Raw genomic sequence first — 25,748 nt, 5'->3', positions numbered from 1 at the left:
ATTTATGGGGGGATTTTGGCAGGAGATGTTCAGGCTAGTGGGCACTGAGATCACCCCTAGCACCAGATACGATCCACAGACCGACGACCAGACAAAGAGAGTGAACAAATGGCTAGAGGGTTATCTCGGTAACTATGTGACAGGGCAACAAAGGGCATGGATTCGATGGCTGCACTTGGGAGAGTACTGCTACAACACCACACATCATATGTCCATTGATATGACTCCTTTCTGTGCTCTATATGGTTATGATGCTTTATCTTTTGCTGACATCGTTTTTGGAGACAACCTGGCCCCAAAGGCCAAAGATTGGATCGTAGAGAGCCAAGACATCCTCAAGGATCTTAAGGATAATTTGTAGACGACTCAGAATCATCAGAAGGTATATGCTGACACTGACAGGCATTGGGTTGAGAGGCATTTTGAGGAAGGGGACTCGGTGTACCTACATTTGCAGCCGTACCGTCAGTCCACTTTGAAATAGAAGGGGGCTGAAACCACAATTTTTTGGGCCTTACAGGGTGATCAGGAGGGTTGGAGAGGTAGCCTATGAGTTGGAGCTACTGCCAGGAAGTAAGATCCATAATATTTTCCATGTTTCATGCCTCAAGGGGGTTGTTGGGGAAACAAGTTACAACAACTGTGGAATTGCCTCCACTTGATGATGATGGACATTTGGTTTTGGAACCGAAAGCCATTTTGGAGACCAGGGAAAGGAAGCTCAAAAGCAAGATAATCAAAGAATACTTGGCGCATTGGAAGAGCTTGCCGGATGAGGATGCTACTTGGGAGGGCGAGCATATACTTGAGCATCCAACATTGAAGTTGATTGGGGACAAACAACATTTGGGAGGGGAGGACTGTAATGTCCCTTCCTCAATTATTTTGGAACAAGAATAATTTCTACATTTTGGTGGCCAATTTTGGAGTAGATGGGGTCCCATTCGATTTTATTTAGAAGACTTAGGAGTTAGAGATAAGTTATCTTGGTTTTGTTAGTATCATGTGGGGGCCACCCACCATGGAAATACACACTCCGTAAGCCAATGGTTCGAATTCATGAGAGAAAATCGAAGGCTTAGTGAGGGACCCACGAAGGAGGGAAAGAGGCTCCACGAAATCTATAAAAGGAAGGCAACACTCCTCATTTGATCATCTGTGGCATATCGAATTTCTTCTCAGCTGCTTGAGCTACTTAGCCGAGTCACTTGCTGTTTAACAAGATTTTTCCAAGCGGAGAACTCACGCTTTCTTCGCCGGACTTCGCGTGCCACCCTAGAGAGGTTCATGCATAATCTACCAGAGGTGATTTTCAATGTGGTTTCCAGCATTTGTATTCACTGTCTCCAGGTGGTGCGTATTTTTGGAGAATGCAGTAGGAGAAACCAAGTTATGATTTTGGCATTTTTCAGGGAAGCTTTTGCCGGGAGAAATTCCGGGAGAGAATCTCTAGTGATTTGCTGCCATTTGGGTGAGTTTTTGGGCTGGAGGAGAGAGCTATCATTCAGTGGGGATTTTGCACTTCTTGGGCCAGCGCAGGAGGAAGAGATTGGGCACACGTGGTAAGTGGAGACTCAACCATTGAGGCCGATCCTTGTAGGGTGAAATAAGGGAAGCATCAGTGGAGGTGATTGCTACCTTTCCGGAGTGTTCGAGGAGAATTTTGATGGTGTGTTGGCAGACAGTGTACTTCAACAATTTTGGAGGGCGTAGGGCCTTTTGGGGGTCGATTTTGGAAGGTCAAAACTATGCCAAACCATTTCTGGGTTTTGCCTGAGGAGCCTAGAAATAATTTTGCAGAATTTTCTAAGCATCGAAGGTGGGGTTTTCAAGCACATCTTTGCAGCAGACAGTGCATAATTTCTGGGGACTACACAGTGCAGCAGTTGGTCAGTTGATTGAAGCTCCGGGTTGTCATTGCTTCACCTGGGCTTTGCTCCGTTTGCCTTTAAGGCAAGCCCAGGTGCATTCTTTCCATATTTTGTACTCTTGCACCAATTTATAATAAAATGGCTCAATTGCTCTTCCATATTTTTGATTGTTATGGATGTGTTCTAATTTTTTTGAAATTTCTGTGGTGAAAATTTGTTATTTTCTTGCATATCGCTGTTTTTCCTATTTTGGAACATTACAGTTTGGGATAAGAATTCATAGAATTGAGTAAATGGCGCAATTTTTGATTTTCATATGTCACTGCCAAAGTGTAAGGATCTTATATTTGCTAGAGGAGACAAAGGTGCCTTTTCAATTATTGTTTTTCCAAGGAAAGCCTTGTGGGGAAATCCTTGGGAAGTCCTCGGATTTTGCGGATGTTACCTAGCGTAAATGCGTCAACAATGATTATGGTGCTTATCCTAGCAGGGACGTAGTGTGAAGTGTGCAATGGAGGCAACCAACATAAAGGATTGACTTGGAGATCTACATGAAGCTCAAAGCACTCAACCACTTGAGCTAGACTACTGGGCTACCTTTTGCAGTTATTTGCATAATGACTTTTGTCAATTCTTTGTTTGTGATAATGGTATGAGATAGGCACATATCCCACGAAAGCAATAATGGTCTCTTTTGATTAGGTTCTATTCAATATTGTGTATTAAAGTTTTGTTCTACTTTATTTATCTTTTATTTTGAAATCTTGCTTATATTACTTTATGGAACAAATAAGGACATCCTAGGAAAGAGAGTTACATTGCACATAGAGCAGGAGCATTGGGAATATCCTTTCCCATAAAGGCCATAAAGGCAAGCATATGGCTTCACCCACCAAGAGAAAGAGACCCAAAATCATGACGAAAGTTAATGAGCTTGAATTTCACAAGCTCTCTAATCCTTTAAGCTAAAAGGGAAGGATCCTCCTGGAAGTTAATTTTATATTGATCTTTCCAAAGAAAGCCAATAACAAGCAAACGTAAGTCCACAAGGGCTTGCAGATTTACCTAATCATTTATGTGTGTCCCAAGGGGGGACCTTTCCATAGTGGCGAGGAAGCAAAGAGGAAGTGACGCTCATCCCGAAACCATGACCAAAACACCTTGGAAGCTAGGCATATTCAAAAAATATGTTCCACTTTTCCATTCGTGCCACAGAGAACACAAGCAACATCTGTCAGGCCAAGTTTGTGAAGGCCATGCTTGATAGGCAACCCTTGCTGGAGCAGAAGCCATCACCAACTTCCTTATATACTTTATTGTAAATGACAATAAGTAAATTTGGACGAGCTCTATGCTTTTTATGAATGTTAATCTTTTAAACTAGTATTTTTTGTAATGGTTAACTACTTAGAGGTGTAAATTTATGGACTTATAAAGAACAAATAAACAAGTGTCTATATACTTTGCAGTAAAATAACAATCTTAAATTAAACATTAACACTGTCTATTCAAATAAAAGCGTCTAATGACTTGAAGTTCATGGATTGAACCCTTAATTTTTCTTTTATAACTCATCTATATTCTCAGATTGAAAGCATGGATACTCTATCTTAGCTATCAGACTAGCTTTGAAGAGGAACTTGAGTTTATATGTTTCTTGTTACATTTAATTACAACCATCGCAAAAAGAGTAGACATACAAAACTCATCAAGGTTTACATGTCGATTACAGTCAATCAACATCTCTTGAGATTGGACCAAATTCTTCCCTTTTAGAGAGATTGATAATTCTCCAGTTCAAAGATGCTCCTATTTCTGTTATGTCAGACACATGCGTATTGTGTTATGAATAAAAATATATATAAATTAATGTAAATGATGTAAAACTATAATAATAATAAATAATGATTAATTAGTAACTAGTTAATGAAAAGTTATGTCCCTAAGGACATAACCATTGGTGAAAAGGTACCTGCCTAGTGTATATAAGTAGGCCCTCACCCTCATTGTAATCATCTCAGATCTCATCAATTTTTATATAATATTTAATATACAATTACTATCCTATTATGGGTGTTTTCGTCTTCGAAGTCTTTTGAAGATTACTTCGCTGCGTATAGGAACTGTTATGAATAAAATATATAGGAAATAATGTAAATGATAATAATTATAAATAATGATTAGTTAATTAGTAATTAGGTTGAGAGGCATGTCTAAATGGGACATGACTCTCTATGAAGAGGCAATTGCCTAATATATAAGCAGGGCCTTCACTTTCATTGTATCATTATTCTTCATCCATTCAATATATTATTTTTGTATCCTCAATGGATATCTTCATATTCCAAGTTTTCTGGAGTAATTAATCTAAAGAAGGAACTTTATTCACTTCATTTGGTATCAAAGCTATACGATCCTCTGGCTGCTCAACCGCTGCACAAGAGCCTCGTTCTCCGATCCAGGCCTTTGGCCATCAACATTTAGTCAACTTTGTTGTCGTATAATTGAAGCGTTTCGCTCAGAAATTGGGAGTTTCTCCTCTTCTTTGTTTTGCTAGACCTTTGGCCATTAAAATTAAAAGAAGAAAAAAAATTATATAACCAAAAAAAATAAAATAAATAAGAAAGTGATATTTAAAAAAAATAAAATCAAATACATATATTACAAAAAAAATGACCTCCCTGCAGAGCCCAACTCTCAACCACCAACCTGCTGCTGCCTTCCAGTTCCGGATCACCGTTTGAACGTTTTACAGCCATTTGAGCACCCACCGCTGCCGCCCTCCAGTTTCGGACCACCGTCTGAACGTTTTACAGCCATCTGAGCACCCACCGCTGCCATAATTCCTTCTCGCCGCCAACGACAGACTCTGCTCCATCCTGCTCGGCCATCAAAGCATTTCCTGTGACTCGTCGATGTGCTCGACGTCGCCGCGACCTTGCACCTTCAAACAACCCTCGTGCAACCCTCACAGTGCTGCAGTCGACTCCGCCGCCACTACCTTTGGCTGGCACCATTGTCGTAGTCGCCTCCTAACGAGTCATTTCGCTCGGCCATTACCGCCATCTAATGTTGCACAACACTATAAGATATCTGCGGTTCGGTCCATACAGTCTTTCACCACATTCAATACCACTACAACTAATTGAAATCGGGTCCAATTGTCGTGCAGTGAATTAAAGTTGTTGTAACCAACAGGTATATAGTCAATCAAATTCGTTTTTTTGTTAGTGGTAGTGTTTCTACCACTGTACGCATTTTCATACCTTCTGACTTGTGATACTCATTTTTCGATCTATGCAAGAATAAAAACCAGACTTGTGGAGGTACAACTTACTCTTGTAATGACACTTTCTCTTCGACATATAGAGGCATAAGCTCCCACTTGCAGTAATACCTATTCCTCGGACGTGTGGTGGCATAAATTCACACCTAGGTGAAGCTTAGACCCTCTTGAAGTGCATAAACCCAGATCCGCAGAGTATTCCAAGTCTGCTGGTACAATAGAAAATTGAAGGGTCGCTCAAATTGAATGGTGAACATCGTGACCCTGTCATATGAAAAGGCGTGACTTTTATATCAAGTGTGGTGACATCATAAAAGTTATATTAAGTGTGACTTTTATTGTAAGTGTGGTGACAACATAAAAATTTATATTAAGTGGGACTTTTATATTAAGTGGTGTGACATTATAAAAGTTAAGATAAGTGGGGTGACAATATAAAAGTTCTTACCAAAAAGAGAATATATATCTATATATATATATATATATATATATATATATATATATAAAGTTAAAAGGAGTGAAGTGAAACTATTATTATAGTAAGATAATAAAGTTATTAAGAAAAGGGTCTTAATATAAAGAAAGGCATACATATATAGTAGAGTTTGAAGTCTTAATTAAAGAAAGGAAGGGTTACTAAGTGAATAAAATAAAATATTTTATTTTCAAATATAAAATATTCGAGGAAAGGAAATACAAGGGGTTGAAAAATATAGCCAGAAATAGATTTAAAAAAAAGAAAAAAAGGCCATTTTAAAATCTTAAAGCTCATCCGAAAAAAGAAAAATGGAAACTATTGAGGGAAGATTTCCTAAAACCTTTAGTAAATGTGTTGATACACTATTTAAAATCAAAGGATCACTCGCAGGAAGAGATATCATAATCTCTATCAGTCCTACTGAAAGAAGTAATTATGTTAGTCCTAAATGTGCTAACCAATTAGTGATTCCTGAATCAAATATAGTTGAAACGATTTTTGTTGACACAGGTGACAAACAATATGACATAAGCAATCTACACCTAAGTATTGGAGATTATACTTTTACCTCGCAATTCACCGTGAAAACCTTATTTTTTGACGATAGTGACATTGTTTTGGGCTCACCCTGGATGGAAACTCTAGGGTCCTTTATTCTAAATACAAAAAAGAAGTTTTTGACATTTTCCCACAAAAAGAAAAAAATAACGCTACAAGATGTTACTTTGAAGCCAGATTCAGTGACGCCAGAAGACATACAAGAAATCTCAAAAGTAATTCTTCAAGAAAGTAAAAAAGCAATACAAAATATGCAAAGGGAAGTTGACAAAATCACCGTTGACAAGAATGAGGAAGTTTCTCAACTTAGAGACCATAGTGAAAAATTACTAACTCAAATTAAGAAGATTAAGAAGGATAAGAAGTTGTTGGAAACAAGGGGCAACAACTTGTTGAAAAGAAAGCGTCGAAATCTTCAAATGTAGAAATTCAAGTTGAAGAAAAAACGGACATCGATCCAGTGAATATGACAACTCAAGAAGAAGACAAGTCAGTTGAAGAAAATACACACTTAGATGTTGCAATTCAGATGATAAACATCTCAAGTGAACGTTCTGTAACCAACCCAACAACATCATCACTTGAAGTAAATAAAAAAATTTCCACACACTTAATAAGGTAAAGTCAAACCAAAAAAGTTCCATATCAACATCCGAATCATGGGAGTAGACAACTCAACCATGCTATGTGTTATGTAAAAAATTAGTTAAATTAGGTTATTATTTAATTTTCAGTTAAATTAGATGAAAGGGCACGATCATAAGATCATGCCCTTTCCCCAAAGGGTGTCCATGGCGATATATAAGCCAGGCACCCGCAATTGTAATATCATCATCTGTCTATTCATCTATTAATAAAATATTTCTATCTATCCAGAAGTTTTATGCTCCATTGGTATTAGAGCGGGTCGATTCTCGCTTGTCCACCTGCAAATACACAGAAGTTTGCGTTCTGATAGTGTTATTTCCTTCCACCACCGTTTTCTGTAGACGCTGCCAGTCAACGCCTTGTTCTTCAACCCTGCAAGTCGTCTGCCACACGCTTCCGCCTTCCGAAATTGTTACAGTCGCCACTGTCCGCTATTCCTCATCACTCTGTTTCTTTATTATTGCCCACGTCTGTCTTGTTGATCCGTTCAAACCGTCGTGTCGCTCCAAGTTAAAGTCGATAAGAGTTTTATTATATATATGTATAATATATATAATTAAATTATATTAAAAATTATATATTATATAATATATATAACTATATTATATTAAAAATTATATATTATATATTATATATAATTTTATATACATATAGTATATAGTTGGAAACTGTATCGGTGAAACTGTGGTTATATATATTTATAATATATATATAGTTATATTATATATTATATACAATACAAATAATTTAATTAATTAAATTTATTTTAATTAATTAAAAATTATATATATATATATATATATATATAAGTTAATTTAATTAATTAAATTTATTTTAATTAATTAAAAGTTATATACATATATTAATTTAATTAATTAAATTTATTTTAATTAATTAAAATTTATATGTATAAAAATTATTTTAGCTAATAAACAAAAAGGGGGAGGAAAAATATTTTAGCTGGCAAATAAATACACGCCCCCGCAAACCCGCTCAATGTCGACAATGACAATGGCGAATTTCCAAAAAAAGTTGTTGGATGCAGAGCATAAGATAAATAGCAACCACGATGAGGTCAATAAAAGACTAAATGAATTCGAGATCAAGCTTGGGGAGCAAGCGGACAAAATAAAAAATCTTCAAGATACGACAAATCGAATAGAGATAAAGATGGAAAGTCAACATGTCCAAACATAAGTAAACATCAGAGATGCCTTAACAATGCTGAGACTTCTGTGTAAAAGGTCGAATTGTACACCCGAAGAGCTATTAAAAGAAAGTGAAGAGAATCAAGAACACCTCTCATTAGATTCAACAAAGTCAACAGATTCTCATGAAAAGGTTGAATCCCCAAGAAAATCAGCGACACCCCACCAAGAAGCAAGTAACACAGCCTTTACAAACAAGCAACTCTGGGATAACTTTACCAATCAACACCCTTTTTTCGCTCAACCAGTAGCAACATACCAGCGAAGGGCAAAAGTCGAGATGCCTAAATTCGATGGAAACGAAAAAAACAATGTCGCATGGATAAATAAAGCAGAAGAATACTTTGAGATATATGACATCAATGATGATGACGAAAAACTCAGGCATGCATCCATGAAAATGGAGGGAGAAGCATATAACTGGTATATGTGGTGGAAAAAGACAACACACGTCATTAGCTGGAGGAAATTTAAAGATGCATTCTTCAAAAGATTCCAAGGTGTAAAGGAAGAAGAATTCTTTTCAAAACTCATCAAATTACGACAAAAAGGAAGTGTGGATGAATACACTTAAGAATGGGAGACCTTAGTAACACGAGTACCTGGGTTATCAGAATCTTGTCTAATTCAGTCATACATCTCGGGACTCAAAACTCATTTACAAGCAGAACTTGAGATGCATGATATTACATCTGTAGAAGTAGCAAGACGAAAAGCAAAAACAGCCGAAAAGAAATCCGAACCAATATTTTGGTCAAAAGCAGAAAAAGCTTATGCAAGACGAAGGATACCCCAGTATGTGGACTCAAATAATACAAGATATGTTCCACCACATCGTCGTGAAGATGAAAAATCTAATGTGGAAGTGCAAAGGATAAAGGAGGGTAAATGCAAGCGCTGTGGTGAGAAGTGGGACCCCAAACATAGATGTGCTAAAGGAAAAGAACCAAAGAACCTATATAATTATGAAGCAACCAATGATTCAAACAGTGAAGATTATGACATAGAAGACACAGAAGACGCCCTAGAATTCTCACCAGAATTAGATGACGGAAGTATTCCGCAAGTGTCATTATCAGCTATGACAGGTATATCACAACCTCAGACCTTAAAGTTAAAAGGACACATAAAGAAGAACAACATAGTGGTTCTCATCGACTCGGGTAGCACACACAATTTTTTAGATGCAACCGTGGCAAAGAGACTCAATATTTTTTCATTTCCCTTGCCAAACATGAAAGTGATGGTAGCTAATGGTAAGAAGATTGAAAAGGTAGGGAAATGCCATAAGGTCAATTTGCAGATTCAAGACTTTAATCTAGAGTCTCCATTCTTCACAGTACCGTTAGGAGGAGTAGATGTAGTCTTAGGTATCCAATGGTTACGAACTTTAGGTACTTATGCCGCCAACCATCAAGTACAATTTATAAAATTCAAATGGGGAGGTCAGAAGTACAAGCTACACGGATTCCAAGCACCAGAAAATCAAGTTGTATCATCATCTCAGATGATGAAGCTGAGTCGAAGAAGAGCACCTGCTTATGCAATACAATGTCACCAATTAGAAATGTTATCTGCAAATATGACCAAAAAGGAGTCACCAGAGATACAAGATCTGATTCGGAAGCATGAAAATGTATTTCAAGACCTACCTATGAAGATGCCACCTAATAGGGAAATTGAGCATACAATAGAAGTCAAGGCAAGATCAGATCCCGTCAACATCAAGCCATACCGATATTCACATCACCAAAAAACGGAAATTGAGAGATTGATCCAAGACCTTTTAAAGTGTGGGACCTTGATCATCTTGGAATATATAATCAAGTGGAAGGACTTACCGAAGAAGACGCTTCTTGGGAGAATGAAGCATTTTGTCAACAACATCCGTCGTTGCGTATGCTTTGAGGACAAAGCATTCTTTTGGGAGGAAGGCAATGTTATGTAAAAAATTAGTTAAATTAGGTTATTATTTAATTTTCAGTTAAATTAGATGAAAGGGCACGATCATAAGATCATGCCCTTTCCCCAAAGGGTGTCCATGGCGATACATAAGCCAGGCACCCGCAATTGTAATATCATCATCTGTCTATTCATCTATTAATAAAATATTTCTATATATATATTTCTATCTATCCAGAAGTTTTATGCTCCACTATGTATCAGAACCATTTAGAACAGAAACAAGAAACTGATGTTCCAAAGAATATTGATGTAACCTCAATCCAGTCATATGATGACGATTCGTTACAAAATTCCACTGATCAAAATATTCAACAAAAGATTAATCTAGGATGGTCTGATCCCTTCTCAGTGTGACAATTTTGTTTGTCACTTAGAAGATCATATCATCTGGTATCAACGAAGATGACAATGTCGAGACGAGAAGATATTCAAAACCGAAAAAAAGATCAAGCCTTTTGCATCAACAAGCTTTGAGGACAAAGCTTTTTTGAGGAGGAAGGCAATGTTATGAATAAACTATATAGAAATAATGTAAATGATAATAATTATAAATAATGATTAGTTAATTAGTAATTAGGTTGAAGAGGCATGTCTAAATGGGTCATGACTCTCTATGAAGAGGCACCTACCTAATATATAAGCATGCCCCTCACTTTCATTGTATCATTATTCTTCATACATTTAATATATAATATTTGTATCCGCAATGGATATCTTCATATTCCAAGTCTTCTGGAGTAATTAATCTAAAGAAGGAACTTTGTTCGCTTCACGAACCTTGTTCGTTACATATTGCACCACATTTTGTGCATTTCATTTCTTGATGTTTCTTAAATGCCTCACAACCACATGTTGCAAGTTTACTTCTTTGCAACCTCAAATTAAATAATTGTCTGTGAAACATTTAGCTTTATGAAAGAAACACATTGTTACACATGTATCCTAATTCATTTTTACATGCATGCTTTCTCTATATGAAGGTAAAATTTATTAATTTTACAATGCAGTAAGTTGTTTGTGACCCATGCTTCTAGAGATTATGTTTGTGTCTCGTTCATTTCTTTTTCTAGGTTACAACATGTAGGGAAAACCCGTGTGCTTCCCCTCAATCCGACTATGGTACCTAGGATAAACCCTAGATTCATCACAGCACAAGGCCAGGTCAACAAAAGGGCATGAAGCTATTGCAACAATATACTCATTATGAGCTCAGCGTGCCACTTACGAGAATAAATTGGGTTGGGAGGATAACATTTCATCCTGCAACCACTTTGGCTAGACCCAGTTGACAATGTTGTGTCCCACGCTTACGATGCTAGTGCTTTGGTTGCAATTGATAACTTTAAGAACATATTGTGATGGAAAGTATTGTATGTTTTTTAATAATTATTTACCTTTGGGGATTTGGCAGGTAGCTGCATGGAAGGACGATGATGGGGATTGGTATGAGACAGGCTTACATATATTCTGTAAGATAAGTTCTTACTTTTGGTATAAAATTGAACATAAATAATTTCATTTCCCAAAGAAAGAATACGTCTACTAGGTTTAGTCATTTTTTTTTGAAGAGTATGTGAGCAACTCCTTTCTTTGTAACACCTCATATACCTATAGTCTTTTGTGTCTAAAATTTAGTTTCTTTCATTACTAACATGCTGAGCCTTCCTTCACATGTAATGTATTTTGAGAGGTGGTAGTCCACCTCATCCTAGGGATTAAGCAAAATCTCCCTCTTCACACCATTCTTGTTTTCCTCAGGCTCCTCATAGCTTAGAAAGAATAGTTTTTTAGCATCTATAGTAGGCTGTCTATCTGTTTTGCCCCAAGGCCAGCCCCACTGGGAGACTGGAGACCGCGTGGATCACAGCTTCATTCACTTGGATTTCTAGGTCCTTTACAGAGGTTATCTAATCTTGGTTCTTAATGTTCTGGAAATTTAGTGCAAATTCCATGGCTATCTTATCATCATATCCTTGTAACCTGTTAAAATATTCTAATCAATTTCATTGTGGGAAAATATCTTCCAGCTTTATTAAATATCCTTGATGCCTTTACGTGCTCTTTTCTATTGAATCCACTCCTTATCTTGCATCTTTATATGTGATCTGATTGTGTTGGTAGTTTTGTAAGGTTAGCTCACTGAAAACAACTAATTATTTACTATCCCAAAATTCTGCAACAGAGGAGAACAAACAGAGGTTAATGTCCTGTGGTTCAAATCTTCGCTTGGGAGACAAGTCCAGATGAGATTGTCGGTGTAGGCTTGAAAGCTTTGGTCAGTCACGACAATAATGAGGATAGGTGGGAAAAACTATAGGTTTCTTTTTTCAATTTTTGGCAACAGGCAATTGACACTAGTGTTTTTCTTGAAATTGTAGCAACAAAACTCAGGGTTTTTTTCAAGCTTTTGAGATCATAAAGTGCTAAGTTTGGCTTCCTGTGGAAATGGCAACCATATTCCGTTTTCTAATCTGAGACAAAAGAAAGCAGTTCATATTGTCCACAGGAAAATATGGTTTCACCTTTTTGTGATAATCTTTGGGAATCAAAGATCTCTAAGGTTAGATCCTATTTTTGTGACGAAATCAAGTTTGTTTTGGATGACAATGGATAGTGAGCTCTGAGAGTGGTAGATGATAAATTTCTATACAAAAGGCTCCTAGGTTCGACCTCTATAACAATTCTAAGGGTAGATTTTTGAGTTTTTGAAGATGTTGATTTGGAAACTTGGTCAACAAACTGAGTGAGGTTAGAGTTGATTTTGCAACACCTCTGAGGAAAGCAAACTTTTGGGATTAGTGAATAAACCCAGAGAAAGCTCTAAAAATGAAAATGGTCATCGGTAAACTTTGTGAGCCAGGCTGTTGGGTTTTGACCTCAAGACAAAATTTTGAGGGTCTCAATATTGAGAAAAACTTTCAGTGATAATGGAAGAGGGAAAAAAAGGAGTTTGGAGTTATGTCTCCAAGACTAACGTCAATGAAATGCTCTTGTAGCTTGTATCACCTTTGTGAAACCCTGATTTATGTTCTCAAGAGATATGTCTCCTCTCTAAACCTTGACTCTCTTGAACTAGTGTTATCAAATCCGGACCAGAATTGATGGAACCGGCCAGTCCGACTGGTTTGGGGACCAAACCAGTCCGGTTTGATGTTCAGAGACAAAAATCGCTAGTTTGGTGCCAAACGAGCCTTTTTTTACTGAACCGGCTGATTTTGTATTGAACTGGCTGGTTATGTATAGGTTGATCAAAGATGTTCGAAATGCATTTTTTTTAAGAAAAACAGGAATTTTTGATTGGGGCAGCCTAATATTCAAGCCTATGGCCCTGATATTGCTGCGCAATTCAAGGTAATGTTAAATTCTCAAAGTAAAAAGATGAAAATGAAAGATAAAGGAGAATGACTAAGGATGTTTGAGAGTGGTTCCGACCTCATTGGATTTCATATGGAGAAAGTAAAATTTTAGATCTCACTCAAAATCCAGCAGGCTCAATAGTCTTTCAGGATTTTAGGATTGGGGGGATTGCAATGTTTCCATCGGATTTGGTCATGTACGAGGGTATGGAACTAGTATTCAATCAAAGGCGCCAAATCCTTTATGTACCTATATGTTAGGGGCATTGGTTGTCAAACTCCTCTATCACGACCCTACTAAAAATGTACGTATCACTCAAACAAAATCTTGACTTGACATGTTACGTTTTTTCTATGTTATTTTAATTGTTAGAGGGTGATATTGATGACGAAAATCCCAATATAGACAATTATTTTGATGATAGGTAGGCATTTGTTGTAGCATGATTTTTTTGGGATGCTAGAGGCCATCTAGACCCTATTTATTGATATATTTTCAGTTTAGAGATAGATTGTACTCAATGCAATTTTGGTCATGTGCACCCTTACATGCTATATAAATGAGAACTATTGCTTATTTGTGCATAAATGATTTCAGTTTGTATGGATGCACATGCATATATATGTTTTTCTTTAAAATTTGATTATTTTATTTGTTTTTGGTCGACCGATTCCTGGTTCAAAGGGTTTTTTGGTTAGGTCACCGGTTCGGTTCTGATAACATTGTATTGAACACAATCTATGTTGGAGAACTTGTTTGTGTGGTAACTGGACTCAAGAGCTATGTATGGTTACGTCTAGTAGGCTAGTAGCTAGGAGGATGTTTTCTTAGTTTAGCATGCATGCATTGTCCCCATGATGTTAAGTTTAGGTGGTTTTGAGTGCATTCTCTTGATAATTCAAACGGTTGACACTCTTTGAATTATCAATGCCGTTTTCTTTGATGTGACATTTGACACCGACTTCATACATTGCCTATTGTTAAACTTCTAAGACCAGATCTGGTTTACTATTCCTAGTAAGTTTATAACCTAGAAAGTTAAATCTGCAATTATTGAATAAAAAAACACAGTGGAATTTTTACTCAGAAATTGACAGCGGAAGCAAACATAGGAAATGATTCTCACGTAGGAATTTAGTCTGCAACTGAACTTCACTTTTATTACTTAGAACAATGAGGGATCCCTAACTAGGAAAAGGGCTGTACTAAGAAAAATACAAGCTACAACAATTACAAAGATTTTCTAGGCACTTGTACCAATTGTATGACCCTCCAAATATCCTATGGAACACCCCAACGACCTGATGTTTTCTTCATTTTGTAACATGCCCTCAATTGTGTGGGTAATTTGGACTCTGCGCACCTGGGCAACTGCACCAACTATACGAACCTTGCCCATGCGACAAGTGTGAGATCTCTAGCTGAATACTACCTCACATCTACGACTGCTCCTTGTTGATTTGCTAAACTTTCTGTACAATCCTGCTAGGAATGATCTCTTGCTGCTGAAATCTCTCTTGATATTTTCCTCCCTTGGCCTTGACCTCTAGATGAACGTCCTTCACCTTTTGCTGAGATCTCTCATTGAGAAAATGCTCTTCTCAAATCTGTCTTCTTCTCTCTTTAAGCTGTGTTTTGTAATTAAGCTAAATCCCTAACACTAATCTCCAAAGTGATTGATGATTGAGATTAGATCTCACCTCACTTGAGATCAATGATTGAGATTAAATCTAAGTCACTATTGTAATTAAATTACGCTTTGTTATATTTTCCTAACTCAATTTCCAGCATTGTTTAATTAACTTCATCAGTCTTCTTTTCCTAAGTTAGACTTATGAGACGTGAACAAGACGTGAACGGTGAAAGATACGCCAAGCCCTCCCTTTCAAAGACTAGTATAACATGGCAGTGTTAGTTGCATATTTTCAGATGACAGAAGATTGAGCACAAACATCAATGGGACATCTAATTAACATAGCCGGAACTGGAAGTTTTGACAGTATCAACCATAATACTATATAAAACACACCTGGGATTTACCATCCAGACAGAACGATGGAGGAGAAGAGGTTAATGTTTGTAACTTTGTTGTCCTACATACTCACTCATTGTACAGTGTAGAGAAAACGAAACAGCCTGCTAATGCCGCAGAAACTTGAAAGCAAGAAATCATTGCATTTAAACTTTAGACTCTAGAGATGAATCGAAAGATAAAAAGAGACAAAGATTATCAGTCGTGTACCAAGTCCAACGATGCTCGCAGGTTCAGTAACTTTCAACGGGCAGCGAAACTCTCAGTGGGGGCAGTGAACTCAACACTCAGCAATCATTGCTCTTGTCATTTAGGAATTAGGTTAGGGTAGAATGAATCATAAACCGTGCCCATAAAGTTAAAATTTACAACTTCAAAACTTAAAATGCTAAAATCTGAAAATCTGTTCTTGGCGGGCAAGGTTTTTGCTGACCAAATGTTTTGAAATTTTTAAAATACGTATCACGATTTGCTGAAACGTATTGGTTTTTTTAAACGGGAGGGTTTTTTCAAGAAAACGGCTGAAAAACGACTAGAAAAAAACAAAACGTTTCCAAATCACCCAAAACGTTTTTGAGCCGTTTTTTTGCCGTTTCTGGGGTGAATACGTATCCAAAACGTAAAACGGCGTTTTGGCCCTTCAGGCAGCCGTTTCCGGTATCCTAGGGAACTACGTGATAGGACAGCAGAGGGCTTGGATCTGTTGGCTGCATTTGGGCGAGTACTACTACAACACCACCCACCACATGTCCATTGGTATGACTCCTTTCCATGCCTTGTATGGATATGATACATTATTTGCTGATGTTGTTTTTGGAGACAGCCGGGCCCTAAAGGCCAAAGATTATACAAGAGAGCCAAGACATCCTTAAGGCTCTCAAGGATAACTTGGTGACAGAATAGAACAAACAGAAGGTGTACGCAGACCGACACCAGAGAAAGAGGCATTTCGAGGAGGGGGACTTGGTGTACCTTCGGCTGCAGCCGTACAGGAAGTCCACATTGAAGCAGACGGGGGCTGAGAAGCTACCACCTCGCTTCTGTGGGCCATACAGGGTGATCAGACAAGTTAGGGAGGTGGCCTATGAGTTGGAGCTGTCTCCAGGGAGCAGGATTCACAATGTATTTCATGTCTTGTGCCTTAAAAAGGTGTTGGGGCAATAGGTGACAACAACAGTAGAGTTACCCCCACTGGATGATGAGGGTCACTTGGTTTTGGAGCCTGAGCCCATCTTGTAGAGGAGGGAGAGGAAGCTGAGGAGCAGGACCAACAAGGAGTTCTTGGTACGTTGGAAGAACTTGCCGGATGAGGATGCCACCTAGGAGGGTGAGCACATTTTGGAGCACCCAACTCTGAGGTTGCTTGAGGGCAAGCAACATTTGGGAGGGGAGGACTGTCATGTCCCTTCTCAAACACATTTGTTACAGGTTATCTCTACACTTTTTTGCACATTTTTGGCTAAGGAAAAGGAGCCACCAGTTTCGATTTAGGGACTTAGGAGAAATTTCGGCTTAATTTAATTGCTAGTGAAAGGTGGGGGCCACCCACGTGGGAATTGGAACTAGGCCATTCGATTGGCTTGGAGGGAATTCAGATGTTGATTGGAGGGGCCCACATGAGGCAAGGAAGGCCCACGAAGACAAAAGGAGGAGGAGGCTCTCATTTGGATCATTCATTCACCTTGCAAATCGAATTTACTTGACTGTTTGCTCAGCTGCTTAGCCGAGTCAACTGGCTGTTCAACCATGAATCTCTCAAGCGGGAGATTCAACCTTACCTTCGGGGGACTTCGAGTGCCCGCCCTAGGAAGGCAGTTCCACCAGCATTTTTAGGAGATCCAGGGAGTTTCTACAGCACCATCACTTAGCTACACTCAGGAAATGCGTATTTTTGGGCCACAGGGAGAACACGCAGAGGGAGATTGAGCCATAGTGGATCAACCACTTGTTGGAGGAGCCAAGGAATCTGAAGGACAACATTATGCCAACATTTAGTGAGAGTTTTGGAGCCAAAGAAGCCAACAACCCAGTAGTTCGAATTTGAGGCCTGGGAGACAACGCAAAGGGACAGTCCAACAATTTCGTGGGTCTCGAGGGCAAGAGCTATAGCCCAGAAACTCATCCAGGAAGTTAGGAGATCTGTACGAGGGATTAACCCAACACTCTTGGAATTTTCCAGGAGGTTTTACAGTCATAATCCAGCAGATCGAGTTTTTTAGTTGTAGCTGAAGTTGGGCTCCTTGGGGGTCGAATTTCAAAACTCTGAACCAGCCAAGGAGTCAGGAGCTCAAATCTCATAATTTTATGAACATGGGAAGTAGTGATTCCAGCCCTTCGAAGTCAGCAGAAAGAGTAGTTTTCTGGGCAGCGCAATGTAGTTTGGTGCAACAGTTGTAGCAGCCTTCAGTTCAGCTGTTTGGTCATACTTGTCCATTGAGACAAGCCCAGGTGCACCATTCTATTTACTATTGTATTTTTCTCTTGAAGAAGTAATAAAATGGCTCAGCAGTTCCTTATTTCCAGCATTTCCATGGGTGCTTAGTGTCTATTTCGTTTTTTTGTTTGCTGAACTGATTGTATGCTTGTATATCACTTGTATTCCTACTTAGGAACATTACAAATGAGGTGAACGAAAACAAGTTGGAAACTTGTTTGGGAGACACAGATGAGTAGCCTAGCCACTTGGTTGAATTTAAGCAAGATTATTAATTAGATTAGATTTTAAAGTATGAGACCATTGCCTTAATGGAGTTGCAAATTCTTGCTTGTAGTAAATTGGAACCAAATGACCAGATGGATATCCGCTGTTTGAAAATGATTGACTAACTTATATGATATGTAAGTCCTAAGACCTATGCGAGACACAGTGATCTTGGTTAGTTTTAATTATATGCCGAGTCTAAGTGTAACCTTCCCTTAACTGTGTTGAAGCCATGCTCCAAGGTAGGTTGTGGAAGGAGGCTAATAGGAAGTAGGCTAAGGCTTGATTAATGATACCTTCTATTAGGCTCCTATCACCTGATGCCTCTGGCGCTGCAGAGACTATGGCTTTGACGACTGCAAGGTCACTGTGTTAACCACCGAAGAGTTGCTAAGCCCCTTCAAGCTAGGTGAGAAGCGTGGTCCTATGTTTCTATCAATCGGACTTATGCTTGGAGGTAAGTTTTAATGCAACTAGTTCCTAGAATGCTTGTGCAATGATGATGAGTGAAATTATCTTTAGTTAAGATTTGTTTGGGTTCTTTAAGTACTTAATCCACAAGATGCTTAACCAATTTGTGATAAGAACTTAGAGAAATTTATCCAATTATCGATTAACCAATGGTTACAATATGTCAACTGCAATTACCAAAGATGATTCTCAACAAGATATTTTGTGATCTTATTATTCAATGCCAACTATCAAGGGCTGCTCAATTGGATTCAATCAAGCCTATAACCACAATATCTTAAATGTCAAAACAACTTTAGACAAGATTAGAAGATTTAGGGCTTGAGTGACTAAGTGCCAAGTTAAAAAGTTCTCAAATTCAATTCAAGACAAGCCAATGTTAGATCAACTGTAATACTTTAGAAATTTAGCACTTATTAGTCCTATCTCAACAGTAGGAAAAGCTCTTTAAATCATTAAATTTTCCAAGTATATGAAACATAAAATTTCCCAATGAATATCCAATGTAAATTTATGATTTTTAGACCTCTTAAGATGTAACAAATGACTGTTATGACAACAGTATGAAAGTTATAACAACAGTAAGGAAAACACCTTAGATCCAAGAGACAATAAGCTAATGATGACTAGATATGATCATTGAGATGCCCAACAATTTGCTAAAGTAAAATATGAGTTTTAAACCACCTTAAGATGCAGTGTTAAGAAATAAATCAGATCTGATTTAACTTATCACAACAAGAAGTAAATAAGAAAATCACTAAGTCATTGATACTACAACAAGTGCCCAAAATGCTCATAACTAGAAAAAATTTGCCAAAACTGAAAAATTTAGTTTTGAGTCTGTTGTCGCACATATTGTCACGACAATGCTCAGACCGGGGGCTGTCACCCTGATCCCCGATCTCTCCGTTTAAGCCTGTCTCCCACGACTAAGGGGGGTAGACCCTGTAGAGAAATGAACGACCAACTGCAAAACAGTTGGATTGGGATACACGAAGGAAAAAGCACTAAGCTGATTTTATTAATTTTATGGACCAGTGCCTTATGAAGTTAATTTTTAAATGATTACTCACTAAATGTTGCAGAGATGTAAACCATGTACAACAATCATTTATCATCAAATAACTTGAACGATGCAAGATATCCAGTAAAACCACAATGTTCTTGTAAAGATTTAGCGATTAAAGCTCAATAACGATATTATAGCAAAAAAAATTCGAAAGATAAAATTCGATGCACAACCGCGTAATTTTAAACTCTAACCAGATATCACATTTATGATGATTCAAGCATGCTAAATCTCACAAAAAAAACCATTAATTACACATCGAAAATTTTAGCCTTAGCAAAAAAGATAAAACATGATAAATTTCAGAGCTAATACTTGAATCTGGCAAAAAATTTTCCACAATTTTTTTTTTTTTTTTTTTAAACTTGAAGCTTAAAAAAGAAACTTTTAAATTTAAAATCTAAACTATAGAAAACTAAAAAAAAAACATTTTTTATGCTTTTATGATTTTAATTAATAAAATCTAAGAAAATTAAAACTATTTAAACTAAATCTAAAGCTTAAAAAATAATAAAATTAAACTATCAAACTAAAAAAATTTAATTCCTAAAATAAAAAACTATTAAAATCTAATATTAACGTCTATTCTAATATTAAATCTAAACTAAAAGCTAATACAAAATACAACTAAAACTAAAAAAAAAAAAAAAAAAACTAAATCTAAAAAAGGTAAAACCTAATTTAAAACGAGAGATTTTGATTTTGAAAACCTTTTAATTCTTTAAAAATAAAATAAGAGCTAATCTTATGACTAAAGGAAATAAAAAGAAAACGAAACCTCACCTAATTACACTGAGAGCCAAAACGAAAGTGATGCTTCTTGATCGTTGCCCTCTCAGTTTGAAAGGGGGGAGTGCTGGGACTTTAGCTGTCTTTATGCGATGAAGTTAATTCGATTGATGTTTCATTAGGGCTTTTCTCTTACCGCTGTTTATCTTTCTAGTAATTGCAGCGAATGATAATGAGATTTTGTGGGACGGCAATATTTTTAAAGGAGCCCTTGCTCGGATCCTGCCATTAGGTAAAATACTCGACTTTAATTTCTGTATAAGCCACTAAATCGCAGAACTTTGAACAATATTGTGACGGCCTTGAGCCGTCCTTTTATATGGTCAAATACGCTCCTACCAAGTTCAAACAAATTGCATTTTTGGCATGAACGATTTTCTGCTTGGACGGATACGGGCCACAACAATTTTGATGGGGATATTATGCAGTGAAATGTGCAGAGATCGATTGATACGCTTTCCCTTAGCGTATTACAAGAAATCGAATTTACGTGGCAAGTATGTGCAGGTGAGGGGAAATATGGAAGTGGCTGAGCAGGGAATGCAGAAATAGCGTGGGTAGATATGCGTGAACAGGCAAGCGACGGATTTGGAGCAGAAAAACACGTTGGTGGGCAGTGAATTTGTCTGCGGGCAACTTGATGTAAACTCGATTGTGGAATGGGGAACAATGTGGAGGACAGGAGGCTGAAGGAAATCGATGCAAGGTTATGGTGGCAGCGTAATAATTTTGCAGGCTTTGGCAGCGTACAGGAGTTGGAATTTGATGGGGAGGACATAAAAATAAACTTCCTGCAAATAATGAAACCCCAGATCTGAAAACAACTGATATATGAAACCCTTGGACAGCAAAATCGCTTAGACAAACCCTGCAACCTGGAATGAAAAAATCACCCAAAAATGATATGTGCATAAAACAAAAACTGAAAACCCTAAACCCAGCAATTTTTTTTTTTTTTTTTTACAGTATTTACAAAATGAAAGCTCTTAAGAAGCCAGATTTATCAATAATCATAGTAATATTATCAGAATTTAATTTTAATGTAAAACGCTTTAAAAAACCCTGCATGCATCATAAAAAATATTTCGAATGGTAAGCCCGGGACCAAGAACTGGCTGGGCTCTTTCAGAAAACACAACCCGGGAGTTGGCTGGTTCAGCCGAGAACTTCTCCTAACGCCCGGTAAATCTGAAAAAAGGGATTTTCTGCACAGCTTAAAATCAACCATCAACATAGAAGGAGAAAACAATAGTGAAACCCCGATCAAATGGAGATACCTGCCACTATATTTCAGAATTTAAACTATCATTCAAACCCCAAAGATCAGACAAGATACCTGTGCCTAGATCAATCTTCATTAAGCTATCATTAATGGCTGAAAATCAAATTATGTAGAAAAAATGGAACAATCTTATAGCATTTTTAGAAGAGTAACACCAGCAAGATTTTTAACCCCAAAGTCTTTCTTTATTAGCACAAAAATGACTACAAGAGAGCTTTCTTTAGCACCAGACTCTCAGATCTAAATCTCTGATCTCAAATGACCCCTAGCATCCTATTTAAAGGAAAAATCCCCAATAACTAGTTCGAGTGATCCATGTCAAACTTATCTCGACCGTCGATGAGGATCAAGATATCTCTTAATCTCATCCGTCGAATTTTTAATGCTTAAAAAATTGAAATTCTGCATTTATTTACTCAAAATATTATTATTTTATTATTTTTAGGTTTTTACTTTATTTATTTATTTATTTTTTGAAATTTTTATTTTTCAGTTATTATTATTATTTTTATTATTATTTTTTTTAATTTTTTAATTTTTAATTTATTTTTAAATGGATCCTCCAACTTAGCCTTTGGAAAAATCACCTAGGACCTAGGACTTAGGACTTATGAGGGGATTAAAACATTTTCTAACCCTCAAGACACTTTACGTCATGACTTTTACAACTTTACATCTCAAGGGGGAGAACCCATTTGACATAGACCCTCATAAACCACCCAGTTCTGCGACACAACTATAATCTAGCAGATTAACACACTAGGATTCTCCTAATATTCTAATGACAAAATCCATTATGGCTTTGGGGTTAGGCTGAAGGAAAACTCTGCCGATCATAGATCGGTGAGACAAAAAACCTTCCGGAACGTAGATTATCACTAGAAAATTAGGTCCACCTAGGCAATTTACATACATGACTCAACTGTGCTAAGATTATTTACAATTAAATATGCAGACTGGGTTTACAACATAAATTGATCAAGCTGTCGATGACTGTCGAATGGCACAGACATGCCGATCAAGCGCTATCCAATGTTTTTAAAACCGTTTTAAAAATCGGTAACCGGTCAAACCGGTCGGTTAGCTAGCTGGCCGGTCCGAACCGGCCAAAAAACCCGGTCAAACCCTTCATTTCTCTGTTTTTGGGCCCTAACCGGTGAAAACCGGCCGGTTTAGGACGGAACCGACCGGTTTGTATCAAACCGGCCGGTTTATGGCATGCCCACCGAATCTTGGAAAAAGGCGTTGGTGGTTTGTGGTTTAGGGGTTTTGGGGGGGGAGGTAAAGGTATTTTCCCTCCAAAAACACCTCTCCAAGCTATAAGAGACCCCTCTCACTCTCATTTGTCTCACACAACTGATTTGGAGTGTTTGTGAGTTTGTTTGTGAGCGTTTGTGAGTTTGTTTGTGAGCTTGGAGAGTGTGGAGTTTTTGCTGAAGTAGTCATCTTGGAGTTGGAGTTGGAGCTATTTTGGAGATAGTGTGTAGCTGTCAGTGGAGTTGCCATCTTCAAGAGGAGGCTAAGGGAGCTAGTTTGCATTTCCAGGTAAGGATTTGCACTTGATAATTCCTCATTTGAGTCTGCTGTCCATGAATTTTTTTTTAATATGTTATACTTATAAACTTCTCACTTCTATGATCTATCATGTATGCTATAAACTCTCTAGCTCTATGCTATCAAATTTTGTAGCTTGAGCCTTGCATGTGCATTTGTTTTCCTACATTTATTTTTGGTTTTCCATTTTGCTTAGCTGCAATTTTTTTTTTTAAATGGCAGATTTCTTTGCAGATTGTTATTATTTCAAGCAAACATGGCTCCAAAAGGAAAGGACAGTGCATGGGCTCATTGTGATGTAATTGATGGAAAAATGATATGCAAATTATGCCATAAATCTATTGGAGGTGGGGGTATTCTTAGGTTGAAACAACACTTGGCTGGGATAAGAGGCCAAGTAAAGCCATGTGATGCACCAAATGCACTGTTAGGTCCTATTAGGGCAGAATACATTTCCAAGCTTGAAAAATTTTATGAGGATAAGGCTAGGGAGAAGGCCATCCAAGATGACATTGCAAGGAAGAGGGAATTATTAGAAGCCATGAAAGAGAGTGGGTATGATGATTATGAGATTCAAGACTCCACTTCTATCCCTTCCACCAATGACCCCTTTCACTATGTTCATCCTTCTGTTGGACTTGGCCAACCATCAAAAGGAACAAAGAGAACAAACATCCAAAGTTATTTCTCATCTTCTGCCAACATTGCCTCTTCTAAATCTAATCCCACTTCCTCCCAGCCAAGTTCTCAACCCACTTTGGATCAACATTGGAAAAGACAATGCAAAGAAACTTCTCACCAATACATTGCTAGATGGTGGTATGATTCAGATATCCCATTTAATGCTGCTCGCTCACCTTATTACCAAGCTATGTGGGACTCTGTTATAGCTGCAGGAAAGGGCTTCAAAGGCCCTAGTATGCATGATTTGAGGGGAGCTCTTTTGCAAAAAGAGATATCTTCCATTGATGAGTATTTGGTTGATTTTAAAGAGTCATGGCTCAAAACAGGTTGTTCCATTATGTCAGATGGATGGTCCGATGGAAAGAACCGCACTATCATTAATTTCCTTGTTTCTTGCCCTCAAGGAACCATGTTTTTGAAATCAGTTGATGCATCTGATAAGGTAAAGGATGCAATCCTTCTATTTGAGCTTTTGGATAACGTTATTCAGGAAGTTGGGGAGCAACATGTTGTGCAGGTCATCACTGATAATGCCTCAAACTATGTTCTTGCTGGAAAGATGGTTGAGGCCAAATATAAGACCATATTTTGGACTCCATGTGCTGCACATTGCATAGACCTTATGCTTGAGGATATAGGCAAAGTGGAGTGGGTAAAAAACACTGCAGAGCATGCCAAGTGCATTACAAAATACATTTACAACCACTCATGGGTATTGAACCTAATGAGGAAACACAATGGAGGCAAAGAGCTTGTTAGGCCTGCAATTACGAGATTTGCAACTCACTTCCTCACGTTGCAATGTCTCAATGGTCAACATAAAAACTTGCAGAAAATGTTTTCCTCTAAAGAATGGTCTGAATCTCCGTGGGCTCGTAGACCAGATGGAAAAGACACCAAAAAAAAAGTGTTAGACACTTATTTTTGGAAAAGGTCTGTAGAGCTTGTGAAAATTACCGAGTCCCTTGTTAAGGTGCTAAGGTTGGTGGATGGGGAAAGATTGGCCATGGGCTACATTTATGAAGCTATGGATCAGGCAAAGGAGCAGATACGGGCAGCTTACAAGGACAGGTTAGCTAAATATGGCCGTATATGGGAGATCATTGATAACAGATGGAACAATCAACTCCATCGTCCTATACATGCAGCTGGGTATTTTTTGAACCCAAGGTATCACTATAAAAATCGACTAGGAGATCAGCATAATGGGGAGGTCAGAGCTGGATTGATTGATTGCTTGGAGCGCATGGTCCCTAACCATGTAGACCAGTTGCAAATACATAGACAACTTACTATTTTCAATATGGCAAGTGGTACTTTTGGCAAAAACTTGGCAAAGATGGCAAGAGATGTGGACCAACCAGGTAAGCAATTCCAATTTCCATTTTGTTTTTCATTTCAAGTTAAAATTGTTTACGTTCTTTACAATTCAAATTATAAACTAAGTTACTAATTATTGTCTTTTTCTTTGCAGCACATTGGTGGGAGTCATTTGGTGGCCAGTGTCCTCAATTGCAAAGGTTTGCAATTAGAGTCCTCAGTCAAACTTGCAGTGCTTCAGGTTGTGAGCGCAATTGGTCTGTTTTTGAGCGCATACACACGAAGAAGAGAAACCGTTTGGAACAAAAACGGTTAAATGATCTTGTTTTTGTGCAATACAACCTTCGACTGAGGAGGAACCAAATGATGAGCAAATCACCTGATCTAGATCCCATTGTGTTGGACGACATTGATCCAACATCAGAATGGGTGGAGGAGACTGAAGATCCTGTGTTTGAGGTTGATTTTGATA

At 37.7% G+C, this 25,748-nt stretch overlaps 1 protein-coding gene across 11 annotated transcripts in view; it reads left to right on the top strand.

Moving 5' to 3' along the window:
• LOC149168301 (15-cis-phytoene desaturase, chloroplastic/chromoplastic-like) overlaps positions 1-25,748 on the top strand; it is a 300,807-nt gene that overhangs the window by 62,999 nt on the left and 212,060 nt on the right. For all 11 annotated transcript variants that reach the window (XR_016259746.1, XM_089428225.1, XM_089428224.1 and 8 more), the window contains exon 4: positions 11,426-11,483. Coding sequence is in view for 10 of the 11 variants with exons in the window: in XM_089428225.1 (XP_089284351.1) it covers positions 11,426-11,483 (58 nt within the window). In the remaining variant the exon portion in view is untranslated. The remainder of the gene's footprint in view (positions 1-11,425; positions 11,484-25,748) is intronic.

The sequence above is a fragment of the Pinus tabuliformis genome, chromosome 4_2 (assembly GCF_031772625.1).
Source record: "Pinus tabuliformis cultivar Carrire ecotype Pingquan chromosome 4_2, CPIR1, whole genome shotgun sequence".
Lineage (NCBI taxonomy): Eukaryota > Viridiplantae > Streptophyta > Pinopsida > Pinales > Pinaceae > Pinus > Pinus tabuliformis.
Note: the sequence above shows the minus strand (reverse complement) of the source record. Positions and strands in the feature narration are given on the sequence as shown.